We start from the raw sequence: 17,649 nt of genomic DNA, 5'->3' as shown, positions 1-17,649 counted from the left end.
GGGCTAGCTCTGGAGCTTAACATATAGCTGACGACACTCGTCGCGGAGTTAAAAATGTTTGTAATGCGGTTAAAAGCCTCGCCAAGGGAAAAAAAAAGTGTCATCCGTCATTAAATTCGCCATTGGCGGCAGGTAAATCGCATCACCGGATGGGAAGTGACGTCGTCACTTCCGGTAACGGCATTAACAGCTTGTAATGCTACTGCATTGCCAGCGCATAAGGTATTTCAGCTTCTCTTTAAGCCAATCCATGGCCAGTTTATGTTTATGGCTTCGTAATTTTCTTGCACTTTTTCTCTGTAGACTCAGTCCAGTTCTTGTAGACTGATGTCCTTTAAAGCGTCGGCAGGAAAATGTGTATAGAGAGAGATAAAAGTTTTATCGTAATTCGGGAAGGTTGCTCGAGCAACTTGGGTGGCACCCCTAGTCCAAGGCGCCACTGGCTTTCGCTGACTGACGGACTTGCTGAGCCAACTTTAGTTGCTGATCCAGGGCCTCGCTGGACAGGGTCACCTCCCATTGCTCGTATGTCGGGTTGGACACGGTTAAGGGTTTTGGTTTCGCTGTGCATTCCCACCATATGTGGTAGAGCGTAGGGGCAAGCTCCACACCAAGGGCATGTATTCTGACATTGAGTGGGGCTAACCTTGCGTAGGATGAACAGGTCAGGGAAAGCGTTGGTCTGAATTTTCCTCCTGCCTATGGCTTCGGAGGAGTCGAGTTTTGTGTATAGGCGATGTGTCGACAGTTTGTATATAGACAGTCCGTGTAATGTGTTTATGCCTGTCTTCGCTGGCTGCGCATCTAACGGTAGATCAGAGCTTCCACCTCCGTGCGTGTGTTAAGGTTTTTGCGCCTTTCCATAAAGTGGGTCCGGATGAGTAGCCTTCTGTGTACGCACATCGAGCATAAACTGGTGGGACGTTTCCTTTGAGCTGTTCGCAGGCAGTCCGATTGTTGTTAGTTTTGTGTTGTTGCAAGCGTAACGTCTGTTTTTGCACCCTTTACTTCGGTGCGATTCTCGGGAACGCAATTTCGTAGCTGAGCAGCTCAAACGGCCTCTTGACACCGCTGATATAGGGCTTGGCGTCTGAAGCGGCTATCAAGGCCGACTATACTATATAACTAAGTTGCAGAGCAGGGGCAGTTGCTTATCGGGACTTCTCTTAGCTGCCGTCTCGGTGGGACTTCGTCCGTTTATCTACTTTCCCCGTCGCGTATCGGGTTGTCTCTCTCGATGGCGGACCGTTGGAGGACCGCGAAAGCACCGGAGCTTTTCGCGGTCAGCTTGTTATGGCACGAGGTTGCGCAGCGGCTGGAAGCCGTCGGTTGTTTCGTCGCGATACGAAAAAAGACGAAGTAGTTGACATTCACTTTATTCCGAATTTCTCCCAGTACAGAAAAAAAAAAATGCGAGGACAGGGACTGAAAGCTGGTATGTAAGCAGCTTGACTAAGGCCCTTGGCCCCATTTGATGGCAGCGTAGTGCGGTTACAGATCGTAAAGTTAAACTTTGTGGAGTTGCGTAGTTTCAACATACAGAACTGTAAAGGCAAGCAATGCTTCTACATAATATCAATACTAGTTAAATTGAATTAGCTCCTCTTTGCAGATCATAAATGTTCACATTATTTTCTGCTGAAGTTGCCGCACTACACCGACTACTCATCACGGTTCTTAGCTGTTGTCACTATAGATTCTCGCTGACGAAGGAGCTCTCCCGCGTGCACACACGCAGGTCGGTCAGTCCGCGGTTGTGGGAGATGAATCGACCGCGGCGGTGGCTGTCCTATACGAGGGGCTGTCGATTGCGCGCGTTCTCGCCGTTTAACGCGCTCTCTCGCGTATCCTCCTCTCTTTCGGGGCACCGTTGTCGAAGAAGGCCTCGGAGGAGGAGGAGGGGGGTCTGCAGCCGCGCGGAGGACTGGTCCGTTCGGCGCGGCCCCTTCGAAAAGGGCACGTGCTCGCGCTCGCCGCGCTACTTTTCGGCAACCGCGCGCGCTCTGAACAACGCACCGTCGTCGGCGAGGAAAGGGCGCCTCGCGCCGCCGCTTCGCCGTGTGTACTACGCATACGTACGTGCGCATTTCATTGTCCGCCGACCGAGCGACCGGACGGACGGAAGGCTCTCCTCCGTCGCCTCCGCCACGCTATATTGCAGCGGCGGCCTCAGCGATCCGATCGCTCGTGGTGGGAAAGCGTCGCCGCTCTCGCTTTTCGCACCGCGCGACACGGGGAGTGTCGTTGCTCGTTGTCCTCGCTCGCTCTGCTGTGCTGTCTCGTGCGCGTGTGTCGGCCGGTGGCTGGCTGCGCGGGCAGCTTCGCCGCTGTCGTAGTTGTCGTGTCCGCGTGTGTGTTTGTGCGTGATCGTGCGCGAGTGTGCGCCCGTGAGCGTCTCGACAAGCCGGCGAAACGTGTCTCCGGGCAGCTGTCTTCGTTGTCGCGGTTCTCGTGTCCATGTGCGGCGGTGCTCCTCTGTTCCCGTCGGTGTTCGTCGCGCGTCGTCTTCGTCGGCACCCGTCCTTGCGTGCCTTCTCGGCGCGTCGATCGATGTGCCTGGACGGAACGAGTTCGCCGCTTCCCGGAGGATAGAGCGGAAAGGCGCAGGACGGAAGGTGCTGTGAGGGTTAGAGGGACAACTGAAAACGGAGGAACTTCCAGCTGGAGTTGTAGTCGTCGAGTGCGACTCCGACTTGCAGTCGCTCGCTGGAAGTCTCGGTGGCCAACCATCTCGCGCTTCGAGCCTGCAGTCCGTGGATCCTCATCACCCTAGCAAGAAAGCGAGAGGACGAGGCAGTCACTAAAGCTGCGAAGTGCTCGAGCGTGGTTATGATCGCTCGGCGAGACTTGAGAGAAGCCACTGCACCGAGTCCGTGGGCGGTGCATCCGCCACCCGTGTAGCGGTCGGTGGACGCCCGCTAGGTCGCCGCTTTCCCACTTTGCGTGCGACGCGACGCAGTCACGTGACCGGAGTCGCCTTCGCTCCGAAGCTGTTGACATAACCACTATCGACAGTGTTCCTTCCCCCCTATCGGGTCGCGTGCTCGGACTCCCGTGGGGGAATTTTGCGAGCTGACCGCCCGGCGGCCTCTTCGACCCCGCGGCCGCCGACGGCTGCGCGCTCCCATCTGCGTCACTGCGGAGAAGAAGGAGCTGATAACGAACGGCATGGGCGGCGGTGAGACTTTGCGGGTGCCTCTTCGGTGGCTGCGGGTGTACCGCGGGTGAAGCGGCCCTTGTCGTGCAGCGCGGAGTGGTGGTTTTTGTGCGTCGAACCAGCAGCAGCCTCGCATGGTGCGGTGGAAGAGTCGCGGCCTGTGTGACGGCGCCGCGGCGCAGGTCCCGGGTTCGACCCGCGGCGTCGGCGGCGGACGCTGCACCGCGCCGTCTACGTCCCTCGCTCAGAGGGCGGGAAAGGCAGTGAGTTTCTTGCTTTCCTGTTTTTGGTGTCTCCGCGGCTGACGTCCAGAGTCATTTCCGGTTCGCGTTGACGACTTTTCTCAGAAGTACTTGTGTTGCCTTCTTTTTTTTGCGGTGGCGGGGAGTGGCCTCCAGGCCGAGCAGTTGTCATCGTGTGTGATGCCCCTGGTATGAAAGCAGAAACCAAAGAGACAGGAAACACTGGTGCGTGTGGCCTGTCTAGGATAGGCACTTCGGACAGCGACTGTATATGGACTTCAGGTTGTATATGTATAGGGCGCCCGAGAGGTGCTTCTTAGCGAAGAAAGTGGAACTTTAAATAAGCTTGGTACCGAATTTTACGGACGGTGCTTTGCTCTCAAGCGAAGCCACGGCCGTAGACGTGAAAGCGACAAAGGCGGGAACGTGGTTTGCCTGCTCACGACTTTACGTCACCGTGCTGTAGAACCGTAACGACGAGGCCGTTTTCTATAGTGGGCAATCGTATCGGTAGAAACGCGTCACACTGCGTGTTAAGTGCGCGGCACGGTTCATGCGCGAGATGTAGAGCTTCGCCGTCGAGTTCAACGCTTTGTTTCACGTGCAGGGTAGCCCACACTTAAAGTGGACGCGCGAGCTTGTGGAGATTGCATGCGCTCTTCGAAGCGTGCGCGTCCGACGCGGCCGCGCAACGAAACAGGGAGGTACCTTTCGCCACTTGGCTTCGCTGCGCAGCAGCGGCGGATGCACTGCAGGCTTCCAAAGAGCGTGGCCGCACGCTCGCGTGTTCACTTTAAGTGTGCAGAACCCTGTACGTGTGCTGCATCAAAAGAAAAAAAAAAGGCTTCTCTATTTTCTCTCTAACCTAGCTATCGGCCGACACATATACGTTTAGCCTACGACAATGTGACACAGGCTGACATTGGTGAATTGTTTCTTAGTGCCAGCCTCGCGTAGCCGCCTTGCTTTTCTGCCGGGATGTGGAGATGTCAGCCGTGTGCAGAAAAATAAAGTAACCAAGCAATGAAGATACACAAACTGCTTATCGACGCTGGCGACAGGTATATATAGCTGTAGCTCGGCTGCAGTGTTGCGCGTGAATTGACTATAGCGCTCGTGTGTGTCGATTTCGGACAAACGCGTAGGAAATGTTTCGGAATCTGGGATAAGTGCAGAGCGGTATAGTAGCGTAAGTTTCGGACGTTGTATCGGGGCTAGGCTGGGCCTTGCAGTGCAGTGCCGCTGTTATTATACTCCTGGCCCCTATATGCGCGCACAAGAGACTCGCTAGCCAGGCTCGAAGTTGCCGCGCGAATCGTTCTGCGTTGCAGTTTTTTTTTGTTGTTTGTGTGTGTGCGTGGAATTGGGGTATTTGGACGAATCCGTGCGTCGGTGGCGGCGCAAGTCGATCACTCGGTCTGCTGCGAATCGGCCGGCGCTGCTCCGAGCGATGACCCGTTTCGGGCGCGCGTATACTTGGGCTGCTGAGCGCGCCCAACAAAGGATTCTCCCCCGAGAAGGTGTCTGTGCTCCTGCCTCCTCTGGGCTCCGCGCTTTTTGCCACCGAACGGGCCCAGAGCCCCGAAAAAAAAAAGCGCGCGTTCTGTTGCGCGCGGAAACCTCGCGCGGGTCGATCTGCGTCCGCTTTCTTGGCCGTCTTCCAGCAGCAGCGCGTCCTTATAACTCCCTCGGTTCTCGCCTCGCATCGGAGAGCGCCAATTCGTGGCGCGTACACGCAGGTGTTGTGTGTGTGTGTGTACATTGCAGAGGCAGGGGTCGTACGCGTTGTCCGATGCCCGAACGCCTGAAACTATAAAGCTGGTTTTGTGCTGCTTATAGGTCGTAGCCTATACAGCTGTCTATATAGATGAACCGAGGAAAGCCGTATTATCGGCGGCAAAGCAGAACCGCAGATTGAGTGCCTGCCTTTCAGTTGCTGACGAGGGGCTGATGCACTTAAAAAGGCACCTTTGCTCGCCAAATACGTGTTTGCGTAGTTCGTGCCTGCTTTTTCGAGTTCCATTGGGCGCAGCGCACCGCTCGTACGACATACTAGAGAGCCTTAATGGGGCTTCGGGTAAGAAGAACGCGTTTCGAGAGGAATATATCGCCTCTTGTCGCTACCGTGATTGTTGCGACAAACGCAGGCCGTTCGTTTTGACCATGGACCGAGTCGGATTTGAGGTATGTGCGCGTTGATTTGTTCTGCCGAGCTGAGACACCTGGAAAGTATCGTAGCCAGACTGGTGCTTCGATCGTTCGTTGGTCACAGTTGTGTGCATCGATCCCGCGCGTACAATTAATCTGTACTTTCGAGCATCAGAAAAAGAAACATAAATAAAGCTCGCTATGTACTCTGCTGCGCGGAATAAAATCGCCAGTTTTTAGTTGGACGTCCGTCATGTCGTTCTTGGCATTCTTGTGTAGATGCACGGCGCAAGTCGCAGGCACAAAACCAGATACGAGACACTCTGTACTCTTTGTCCTTGTACCAAGAGTACAGAGTCGGTCACACTTGTCTAGAGCGCTTGAGCGGTGTGCTGTGGAGGAAATTGCGTTAAATCTTATCGCAGCCGCTTTCTTGGGGATAAGGCGCTGGTGCCTGTGCGGTTCACATGTCTATTAGACTGCTCTCCAGCGCAAGTATTATCAGTGAAAGTCAACACCTACTTCAGAATTTCGCTTTGTTTCCTCCGGACTGCACCGCCTGGGTGCTCTAGACAAGTGTGATCGACTCTGTACGTACTGTGTATACGCTGTGTACTCTTAATGCAGTGCCAATTAATTCCCTATTGAAAAATGTGTACAGGTTTGAATAAGAGACAAATAGGATCATGGCGCATTTCGTTTAACATTATAGGATGAAGCTCCCAAAGCGATTCAGCCTTTGAGTGACTTCTTAGTGGAGGGCTCCGTATAACTACCATTACCCGTGGTTAATTACAGTGCACTTACATCGCACAGTGCATGCAAGTCGTGCGTTCGAACCCGCCCACTACGGTAACACTTCGATGGAGGAAAAAATGTGATAATTCCGTGTACTGTGCACTGTTAGTGCCCGTTAAAGAACCCCGGGTGGTCGAAATTATCCGGAGCCCTCCACTACGGCGTCCCTCATAGACCGAGCCGCTTTGGGACGTCCATCCTATAAAGCCAAACCAAATGTGCAATAATCCTATTTGCTGACCCATTCAAGCCTATGTACATTTTTCAGTACTAAGCCGTCAACTCAGCCTTCTAAAATCGCCGTTCTTCTTTGTCATCTCACCCCTTCTTTTTCATCTCAGGAAATAGGCAACAACTCGGCGAGCTTGTTGCCCTATTAGTAGAATAAGCCATACTGCACGTATTCCACAAGCTATATGCAAATACTATGCCTAACCCGTAGCCGGATAGTGTTCTGGTCTTCGGACAGCGGGCTTCCTGCGTCGTGTGCATGCTCCCTCTATAGAAGGTGCTCTCTCTCTCTCTCTCTCTCTCTCTCTCTCTCTCTCTCTCTCTCTCTCTCTCTCTCTCTCTCTCTCTTTCTCTTTCAGCCATATAGTAAAGCCGCCGCCGCTTCTCGCGAGTGACGATGGTAATGAAGTGGCGCTTATACTCGCTCTGTGCGTGCGCGCGCCCCCCGGCGGCGACTGGCGCGTCGCTCGTTAGAGGCTTCGGTTCGTGCCCCGTCCGGGGCGGTCACCGCCTGGGGCGCCCCCGACTGATGGTGATGGCTGTGCGTGCACGGCTTGACCGGGAGGGGCAGCAGTGGCGTAGCAGCAGCAGCAGCGCACCTTGTTGTTCAGGAAGTGGGCCGCTACCAGCGCAGATTCCGCCGCAGTCCCTTCGTCCGAGGGGCGGCGCCGAACGCTTCTGTGGCCGCCGCCGCCGCGGGAGCGCAGTTTTTATTAATCGACCGGCCTCGTACGCCCATCGCGCTGCCTGCTGCTGCGGCTGTCCCCTTCAGCTGCGCCTGCGCTCAGCTGCGTCCCTCCGCACTAGTTCCGTGCAGTGTGTCGCCGTGGCAGGTTATTTCGGTTGAACTTGCGCGGGAAGCAGGTTTTTTTTCGCTGAAAGTGCTGTCTCAGCTCTGGAGCCGTTGCGTGCGGTGAGAGCTTGTTGTAACGTACGGCAGGGGGCGCACTTATTGCGATGCTGCGGGCATTGTTTCGTTTTGTGTGCCGGTAGAGAAGGTACGCGCAGTTACACGTCTCGTGGGGCTTGCAGTTGCGTTTCTTTCGCTGTATCCGTTACTTCGTTACATGCCGTCTGTCCGGAAATGTCTAGCCGCAAATGTCGGCTCAAACCCGCGGTGGTTTCGTTCGACATGTCTACTGGGGTCTGTCTCCCTGTGTTACAGTGTCGTCTTGAAATATACGGTAATTCCTGCCTGCGTAAAGTCTCTCTCGTACCCTTCGTAAGCCGAGGGCAATGTCGCCGGCAGCGGAAAATGCCGTCTCTGCGAAATACCAGTCGTGAACAATGTTGGGGCGCCGGTGTGCGCGCTGTTTTGAGCAGAGCTGCTTCGCTTTCTCGTTGCTGCGGAGCATATTCACGCCTTTTGCTGCTACGACGCTCGCTGCACGCAAGTGTGGCTCCCCGCAGTCCGGCTGTCGGTTCGTGTTCGGTAGTCGAGCGCGTTGCCTAATTGCGGGCCCCCTCGCGCGTCACCCCCGGTGTCAAGGATGGCCCCTCCGAGCAAGTGCGTGCCTTGTGTGTGTATATATACCTGTGGTAGTGTTTCTTCTGAGGTGGCGCAACCCGGCCCTGCCTGCGACGGTGCTTTAAAGGGGATGCAGCTTATTTCTCTCTTTTTTTGTTGTTTTCTCTCCTCCCTAATGGAGCGCGCTCGAGCGTGGCTGATCGGAGCTCGTGATCATCTCGGGCTGTCTTCCGTACTTCGTCGTCGTTCGAGCTTAACCGCTTGCTGCGTGCGCGTGTTTCGAGATTAATTGCGTCCCGCGCGCTTTCTGACCGCGCCTGCGCGCTCGCGACGTTGCGTCAACGCAGTGCGTCCTCGCGCAGGATCGTTATTCGCGCCATAACGTTTTCTGGGAATTTTGGTCGTTTGCGAAACTGCGCGCGAACTCTCTCGCAAACTTGCGAGACCCACCGCAGTGGCTTATGACATTCTACATGCTGCCGAGCGCCACGAGTCGCGTAAGTTCGCGCCTTTAGTCCCGCGGCCTCTTCGGCCACATTTCGCCCCATGTGGTCGAAATTACCGGAGCCCTTGAGGTTGAGGTGTTGAATGCTGCAGGTGGGGTTAGCCTTGCTTTATCTGCCGGCAATTGCTCCACCGCAGCGTCCCTTCGATATTAACAATGCCGCATCTATACCCCGCTAAGCGCACAGTCTCTTATAATAGCACACATTCTCTCCCGCAGTCACCACCGGAGCCCTTCACTACGCGGCGCCCATCATTGCCTGAGCCGCTTTGGAAGGTTAAACCCCTCTAAACCGAAGCACGCATTTCGGTGGTGGCGACGTTTAGGAACGCATTTGAAGGCGACCTTCCGACGGATGCAGCCATGCAGAGGAGCTGCGAGATGTGGCAAAGTTTCGTTTTTGAAAGAACGAGAAACAGAGTCTTTCGTTTTGTGATGTTCACTTATCGTTGCGCGTAGCAGCGTTCCTCTTTTGAGGCGTGGAATTCGCAGCGTTTAATTGCGTCGAAGTGGCACGGAGAAGGGAAAACTGGTCTCAGTACTACATCATCATCATCATGATAATTCTAACTGCGCCCACTGGACGACACAGGCCTCTTCCATATCGTTCCATTTAACTCTGTTTTGTACCGACTGCGGCCACCTTATCCCCACAAACTTCCTAATCTCCGAAAAGGAAGCTAGAGAGAGAAAAGGCCTTTAATGAAAAAAAAAACAGAATTTAGCCGGCTTTTAAACATCCCTGGCATGCTACTCTGTGCGGGGGGGGGTGAAGGGAATTGGGAGATAAAGGCGGAAGGAGAGCGGTGCGGTAATGGTAAAGTAAAACAAATAAAAGGGGGAGAAGATAAAAATGCGGCCATTAAATGCGTACTAAGGTGCATGGCTAGTAAATAAAAAAAGTTACGTATGAAATGATAAAATGCATAGTCCGACAAATGGGCTAACAAGGTTCACTGCGTGAAGAATGTGTGAGGATAACATGCAAGGTGAAATTGGAGCTTGCTTAGATGTCCGGTGTCCTTTAAATATGGAAACAGAAAGTTCATTGCATGTCTCTGTTGCCTAGGGCAGGCTAAGGGACCTAAAACGCTGTCCATTGTTCGAGCCACTGGGGAGAGCTTCTCCGCGCAATGTTCATAGCACGCACGTTCGTCAGCATACGCAGGGCACTCAAGCAGGATATGTTCCACAGTTTCGATCGAGCCGCAGTTGTCACAAGGAGGAGGGCTGTGAACCAATAACGTTCTACTGAAGCATATTCCTAATCTCACCCGCCCACCTGTGACCCTCTGACGCCCCCTGCTACGTTTGTCCTCGCTCATTTGGAATTGAACGCCGTTACCTTAAGGAACCAGCCGTTATCTTTCCTTCAGTAACGCATTTTTCGATTACTCATCCCAGGGGAAACGAAGGGTTGTCGTATAGCTAGCTCCATGGTCATGAGAGAGACAGAAAAACTTTATTGAGCAAGTGAGTTTTAGACCCAGCGGGATCCCTGGGCCACTGCGCGGTCCCCCACTGAATCAAGTAGGTCATGCCGGGACATGACGTCGGCAGCCTGAGTCACCGCAGCGAGCTGCGATGTCGGGTCTGCAGACATGAGCAGGACCTCGCAGTCCTCCCAGCTCAAGATGGCGTGCTGTTCCTGCGGGGGAGGGTCATCAGGGCAGCCGAGAAGGATGTGGGAGAGTGTGGCGTGAGGGTCACCGCATTGGGAGCATGCAGGGGAAGTGCCACAATATAATCGGATAACAGCTGAGGGGATGACAGAGAGCGGGCCTGGAGGCGCCTGAAGAGGATCCGTTGAAGTGCGTAAGAGAAGGGTGAGGAGGGGGTAAGTCCGACGGTCCAAACGGGGTATTTGCGTGAGCTCCGTAAAGGTGTGCGCCCGCTCCCTCGAGAATCCTGGATCGAGTCTGTCCCGAGCCCGGCAAATCAGGCCTCGGGCCATTTTATCGACAGCCTCGTTTCCAGGGTTCCCAGAGTGAGCCGGCATCCACCTACCCCTGGCGGTAAATTTTGGGTAGGGGTGTTCAGCAGTTGCCAGGCAGGGGCGTGAATCCTGCCCCTGGTAAAGTTGGACAGAGCCGTTTTGGAGTCGCTGAAGATGTATTGGGCGTCCGAATGTGCAAGGGCTAGGGCGATGGCGGTCTCCTCTGCCTCCTCTGGCGTAGAGCCCGAGGGAAGACGGTGAGTTAGCGGGTGGGGTAGGGTTTGCTTGTAGGCAAGTGCTACCGCTTCATGCGCTGTACATGCGGCGTCTACCCAAACGGCATCGTGGGCTTTCCCGTAATACTTATGGACGGCATTAGCGCGAGCTACGCGGCGAGGGATGTGATTTTAGGGATGGGCATTTCGAGGAAGGGGTTTCACAACGAGAGGTGTATGAATATGTCGAGGGATGGCTATAAGGATTGACTGGTTAGCGGGTATGTTGATGCAAAGGGAGCAGAGTATTTGGCGGTCAGTGGCGGCTGACAGCCTTTTCACGATTTGAATTTGGCTCATGCGGACTCCTTTTATAATTCGTTCAGTCGGGTTCCCCAGGTTGCCCTAATCATGGCGTCACTGGCCGTCAGTAAACCGAGGATGAGGGGAAAAATAATCATCTACATCAAAACACAGCAACTGCGGATATGATGTTGTGTTTTCAAAATTTGCTGCTCCGCCATTAGCAGAGGGCATCCAGCATTGAGGCCAAGCCGACTTAACATTTACTAAAGCGCCGAGTCTATTTGAGACGTCGCCCTTAAATGCCCTTGGTGACACACAGGGGACTGTATCTGAGTTTGGTGTCTGCGTTTTACTTTCCTTTCCTTTCCTTCCTTCGCGTGCCTGTAAAAAGCGCTTGGAAATATTTGCTCGTTTTAACAGGGCAAAAAAAAAAAATAACTGAAGAAAACAGACGGGCTCGGGTTATCTACGCCACAGCGGCGCATCCTGATTATGCGGTGAGCTGCGCGGGACCGTTGAGGCTTGGCTGTAATACATTTATTGCCGCAATTGCCCGCCCTCGCCATCGAGGCCTTAACCGTCTCCTCGCCGCCCTGTTCGTGAACAGCATATATGTGCGTGTTGCAGCGGGATGGAGCTCTAAAGATAAGGGGAATGGCGGGCAGTTCACGAAGAGAACGCCCAACGGTTTTTGCTTTCCTTTTTTTTTTTGTACTGCGTGGTGGCAGTCTGTTTGAAAGGCCGCGGCTGCGACGAACGACGTGTCCGTCGAGTTGTTTACCGCCGTATTGGACAGACTTAACAAGGGCTAGTGGGTATGCGTTACGATCCATAGCGCAGCAACAAAACAGGGGACAAACGCAAGCGCTAAACTTCCACTACGGCTTTATTTGGTGCACACAGAATTTATACATGAAGAAAAGAACGATACCTGTCAGATTAGACAAGATAACTTGGGAACAAAAGCTTAAAAAGCACATGCAACACATCTCACCGGTTGGTATTGAACACCTTCTAATCGCCTGTCGAATTGAGTTTCACGCGCGTCTCTTCGCTTCCGTTTTCTTGGTTTCTTGTAGGCTCGTTGCATATCTGTATGCGCCTGCGCCCGATACGCGTCTGGCCTTGAGTTGCCACGCATCTGTCGTTGCATGGCTCCCTGTGTCAAAGACCGGCAAACGTTGGCGAAGCTGCTGCGGGCGTGTTCGTTGTTGACTTGGGCAACCGCTCCGGAGGCGGGCAGAGCGGAGTGTGGTGTCATGGGCGACTGGCCTGCTTTGGTGCGCGAACGTCTTGGGCTCCGCGAAGTGCAGAGCTTGGCGGTGTCGTCTTTCTCATATTTTGACGTGGGTTCTCAGCGGTATTATTAGCGAAGCAGTTGAGGGGCTGTGATGCGGGTGAAGGAATTTAATGGAGGAATGCTTTTAACGGCTGCATTTTAACCTCCGTCGGCGGATTTTTTTTTTTGTCCGTCCGTCCAAACCACAGGAAACGGACTCTCTCCAACTGACCCACTGCAGACAGAAGGGAGTTGAAAGATGCTAACGAAAAATAGTTGCGGTTTAACTACTGCTGAACCTGGTTAGAGAGCGAAAGCTGCGGTGTATCATGCGGTTTGGCGTCTCTAACTTTGCGTTCCGCACACTGGATAGGCAGCGTGCCCACCCTGGCACCCAGCTGGCATGTGGCCGTTAAATTAATGGTTCATCGCTGACATGTGGCCGTTAAATTAATGTTTCATCGCTAGAGGTTGGTCACCCATTGAACGCTGTGGTCTATTCTACCGCCCTCTGCCGGTGAATCGAAAGGTCAAAGGTCAGGTGGGGCGACACCATGGTGGACCACATATGGTAAGGCCTACTATAGCCACACTTGACCTCTGGCTCACTCGAAGGTCAACTGGCAACGCACGGCGAAATCGGCTTTACCTAGCGTAGTGAAGCTTTCGCTTTAAAAGATTTAAAGAATGGGCGCGTCTCATGATGCATTGTCGTTCGCCCAAGTGATTGCTGCATCAGTGTATACCCCCAATATCCCTCTGTCACCTGGCGTGGAGGTCTTAAAAGCTTACGCCAAGGACACTTGCTTGTGTAATAATTAACATGAAATTAGTGCGACTATAACTGATCAGCGTTCCCTAAAAACCTACTCGCAAGAAGGAAAGCTAATATTTGTATGAAGACACCTTGCGAGAAAAAAGTTTTATTCGCTTATGAATGCACAATATCATAACGATATGACCAGAGATAGAGACTCCTTGAAAACTTTGCAGCTTTTGTATGTTTTTGGAGTGCGCAGAGCGTCATTGCATTACTTTCTGTGGCGTTCGAGTACGAGCTCCCTGCAGGTGCTCCTCGCGTGCATGCAATGTTTCTAAACATGTCGAAAAAACCAAGACAGCAAGCATGCATTTCTGCAGTGGGGTAATTTGGCGTCGCACGGTTTAGACCGCTAACTTCTACGTGTAGCACCTCTTGAGGTAGCTCGAGTTGCTCCTCGTTGAATTTTAACGCGTCCAATTGTTGCAGCTCAACGAAGCCCTAGCTGCCGTTGCGGTAAATTACTGCTGGCAGTTATCGCCAAAGTTCGCTTCTAGATGCTGCTACGAAGGTTGAAGACACGAGCGCATCCATGCAGCAGCGCCGGAGAAACACGCATACCTCCTCGTGGGTGAAAGCTGTTTCGGTCGTTGTCGTAGGAATCTCCGCAGGCCAGGAGCGTGAAAGTCCGTGGCGCGTTCATTACTTGCCCCCCCACCCCCATCCCCCCCACTTCTGGCGGGTGGCTAAATGCGGAGGTTATACAGACTCCACTTCACACCCGCCACTAACTCATCAGCAATTCTATTGCGTCGACCTCTCCTTGCGGGTCGCCGTGTCGCCTGTACAGCGCTGCCCCTCGTACGTCGATCGCAGCTGCCGCAGTGGAAGGCGGACGAGGGGTTAATTGGCCTCCTTGCGCCTATCTGCCACGGCTCCCTTTTCCCTAAACGCCGGCCGGCGTATAGTACATTGACGCCCATACACGGCGCCGCGGCACGCTTCTCTCCGTAGATCCACGCACGGCCAAGCTTATAGACGCTAATAGCAGCAGCAGCAGAACAGTGAACATGCCGGACCTTTCCCCCTCTCCCGGCTTTCCGAAACACCGCGCGTGGCTGGAATATGCGACCGCTTTCCCCCCGCGCGCCACAATTTTGACCCCCCCCCCCCGCGCCTGTGGGCGCGCGCGCGCGGAAAGGTGTTCGGAGCTCTCGCGGTTACCTGCATGGTGTCCCGCCGTTATGCGCCGTCGTTTGCGGGGAAAGTGGTTTTGCTTACTGAATATGCAGCCGCTGTGTGTTTATATATGCGCGGCCCGGCTGCCACGTATGTATGCGGCGGCACTGGGACGATCGGATCTCAATATTCTCGCAATTATCGGGTGAGGAAGGAGGAAGCCAGTGCGTATATGTCTTGTCTCGGTCGCCCGCGAATGCGATCGCAGTGAGCGAATTGTGGCTTATATAAATTAAGCGCGCGCGAGAGAGAAACGCGCGTGTTTCAGTCGCCTTTGCCGCTGGCAGCTGTGTGACAGAACGGCTGTTTGCATACACGTATAAATGAATGGAACGCCGCGGGAAATAGAAAAGTGCGTATTCGATTAAATGTTACCGCGGGCGGGCGACGTGGCGCCTAAATAGTCCGAGAGTATATAATACAGTATACGGTAAGGCATTCGCTGTGCGAGCAGTCGCGGAGGTTGTTGTTACGGAGGCGTTTCTTCCGTTATTAAAATGGAAATGTAGGTGGCCGGAAATTGCGCTGTCACGCGTTTTTCTTTTTGCTTTGTATGCAGAGCTCGTACGCCTTCCGACTGTTGTTCCATGGAGCTCTGAAAACGGCTCCTGCGCTGTTTGCGACGGGCCCGAGAAAGGGAGAAAGAACCCTGCTACTCTGAGGCAGGTCTAGGGCTTCTCGAAGAGCTAATAATAATAATAATTGGTTTTCGGGGAAAGGAAATGGCACAGTATCTGTCTCATATATCGTTGGACACCTGAACCGCGCCGTAAGGGAAGGGTTAAAGAGGGGGTGAAAGAAGAAAGAGGTGCCGTAGTGGAGGGCTCCGGAATAATTTCGACCACTTGGGGATCTTTAACGTGCACTGACATCGCACAGCACACGGGCGCCTTAGCGTTTTGCCTCCGTAAAAACGCAGCCCCGTTGGCGTTTTGTGGTCGAGAGGCAAAGTTTGCTCTGGTGCCTGGTCGCTGCTGCGGTTTGTAACGTAGCTAGCCTGTTCCTTTAGCACGGCGTGGACTGGTTTCTGTATCTGTCTATTTGTTCTCGAACAAGTCAAGATGAGTAACCTGCCCTGGCAGGTTGATACGAAGCGTTGAAATCCGTCATTAGAGGGAGAACACTAATTTGGAGGTTCAGCGCCTATAGCCAAATCTCCTCATGTATGACCGAGAAGCTGGCCTATAGAGCGAGCGCTCCGTCCCGCGCCACTTCCGGCTCGTCGTCGTCTACTACGTAGCACGAATCCCTAACTTCGCACTGATTCAAATTTAGTAAAGAACACTCTTTCTAGATTTTTTTTTGCCTTGGCCGGAAGTTTGCATGGTGACTTCCTGCTTGAACCCGAAGTTAAGGCTTTACCGAACGGGCTAGTTATACGATGTACACACAGTGGTCCGTGCGTTTGGTGTATGAAGTACGGTGTGTTATTGTGTGGTATGGTATGGTGGTTTGACGTCCGGAAGCGACAACGTCCATTTTTGCACACGGGCGTTTTTGCATTTCGACCCGCCGCGGTGGCTCAGTGGTTAGGGCGCTCGACTATACTGATCCGGAGTTCCCGGGAACTCCCAGGTAGCCGAAATTATTCCGGAGCGCTCCACTAACGACACCTCTCTCTTCCTTTATGCTTTCACTTCCTCATTTATCCCTTCCCTTACGGCGCGGCTCAGGTGTCCAACGATATATGAGACAGGTACTGCGCCATTTCCTTTCCCCAAGAACCAATTATAATTATTATTTTGCATTTCGCCTCGATCGAAATACGGCCGCGCCGCGACCGGCAACGCGAACTCGCAACTTCGGTATCATCATCCATGCGTCAAAGCCACCGAGCAACCGTGGCGGGTGGTTCGCACGCTTGTGGTCCGCGTTCGAGGGAGGCCGGACGGGTCGCAAACACAGTCGTCAAGATGTGTCGCAGACTCGCAGCTTCCTACGTTGGTCGTCCGTTGCCGCCGGCGGCTCGGCATGCATAGCGGACGTCGGTGCCCCCTCCCCCTCGACCGCTCCAGTGCCGTCGGCGTTTAACCGGACTGGCCGCGCACCGCGCTTTTTAGTCCGGCGACGTTGAGTGACAGCCAGGCGCCTTCCGAGCCCCGAAAAGGACGTCTTCTTTCTTTCCGCCCTCGGCATACTGCGGGCCCAAGTGAAGCGTTTCGACTGGAGTCCCTCTCTCCCTCAATCGCTGCCCCCCTCCCCCTCTTCTTTTCTGCGGCGTCGAGCTGGAGTGAACGGCGGCCGTTGTTTCCTAATGGACGTCCCCAATTGTCGGCCCCTCGCTCGGCTGGCCGATAAGTTCGTGACGCCCTTGACGCCGACACCGCCGCGGCGTGGTCCCGCACTGAGCTGCGCGCTTTTTTGGACGCGAAGAACGCGACGTCTTTGTCACTTTGCGGGGTCCGCGTTGGCACGCGTTGAGTGTGTCTGCCTACTATGCGCGTGTCCTGCTTTGGCCGGCCGTGTGTTTGCATCGAGTCCCGTGCATCCTTAACGGGTCTCCGCCCAGTGTCTCTTTCCTCTCTATCTTCCCTCGGCGAACGAACGGTCCCGGATGAAGCCATTTGCGAGTCTATACCTGCCTGTTGTACGGTGTGTCCGCTCGAACTGTCTCCTGTCCGTTGTGCGCTGTTCGCTGGGTTCGCGTGTTTGTAGTAGGTTGGTGTGGTCGGCCGTGAGCTGTTTGTGTCGATGTGTTGCCTCTTCACATCTCCTCCTTTTCGGCCGCCGCGGTAGCTCTGTGATCGTGGCGCTCGGCTTCTTACCCAAAAGACGCGGGTTCGATCCCGTCCGCTGCGGGCGAATTTCGATGGAGGCGAAATTCCAGAGGCTCGTGTACTGTGCGATGTCAGTGTACGTTAAACAACACCAGGGGGGTCGAAATTTCCGGAGCCCTTCACTACGGCGTCCCTCATAGCCTGAGTCGCTTTGGGACGTTAAACCCCCACAAACAAACAAGCAAGCAAACAATTCTTGATGACTTTTCAAAATAGGAGCCAACTTCGCGCATGTAGTGCCCGTTCCATTGAAGAGTAATATAGTGACATATCGCTACCTTGTGCTGGTATGAGGAATATTCACGTGACGTCACGGCTGAGGTTTTGTTGTCCAGCTCGCGTAGCAGTGCAGGCCGGTAGACACGCTGGCGGTCTTTGCTCCGCAGACACCAAAATGGCGGCCGCTCTGACGTCAGTGCATGTTGAATGCTCCCTACGTGGCACTTGTATAGCGATGCTCGGCAACATTAGCAGCAGCGGAGATGGGAAGGCGAAGCAGTGAAAAATGCCAAGTGCAGCCCGAAGGCACCGACCGCACAGTTGGTCGCTCGCTCACTGAAGCGAGGAAATCTTCTAGGACTGTAGCTT

At 54.1% G+C, this 17,649-nt stretch overlaps 1 protein-coding gene across 3 annotated transcripts in view; it reads left to right on the top strand.

Moving 5' to 3' along the window:
- Positions 1-17,649, top strand: part of klar (klarsicht) — a 387,661-nt gene that overhangs the window by 113,522 nt on the left and 256,490 nt on the right. The window contains exon 1 of one of the 3 annotated variants that reach the window (XM_077666161.1): positions 2,912-3,420. The exons of the other annotated variants lie outside the window; for them this stretch is intronic. Coding sequence (XP_077522287.1) covers positions 3,292-3,420 — 129 coding nt within the window. The 5' untranslated portion in view covers positions 2,912-3,291. Of the gene's footprint in view, positions 1-2,911; positions 3,421-17,649 lie in introns of those variants that run through there. 3 annotated transcript variants of the gene reach the window in all.

Source organism: Amblyomma americanum, chromosome 5 (assembly GCF_052857255.1).
Source record: "Amblyomma americanum isolate KBUSLIRL-KWMA chromosome 5, ASM5285725v1, whole genome shotgun sequence".
Lineage (NCBI taxonomy): Eukaryota > Metazoa > Arthropoda > Arachnida > Ixodida > Ixodidae > Amblyomma > Amblyomma americanum.
Note: the sequence above shows the minus strand (reverse complement) of the source record. Positions and strands in the feature narration are given on the sequence as shown.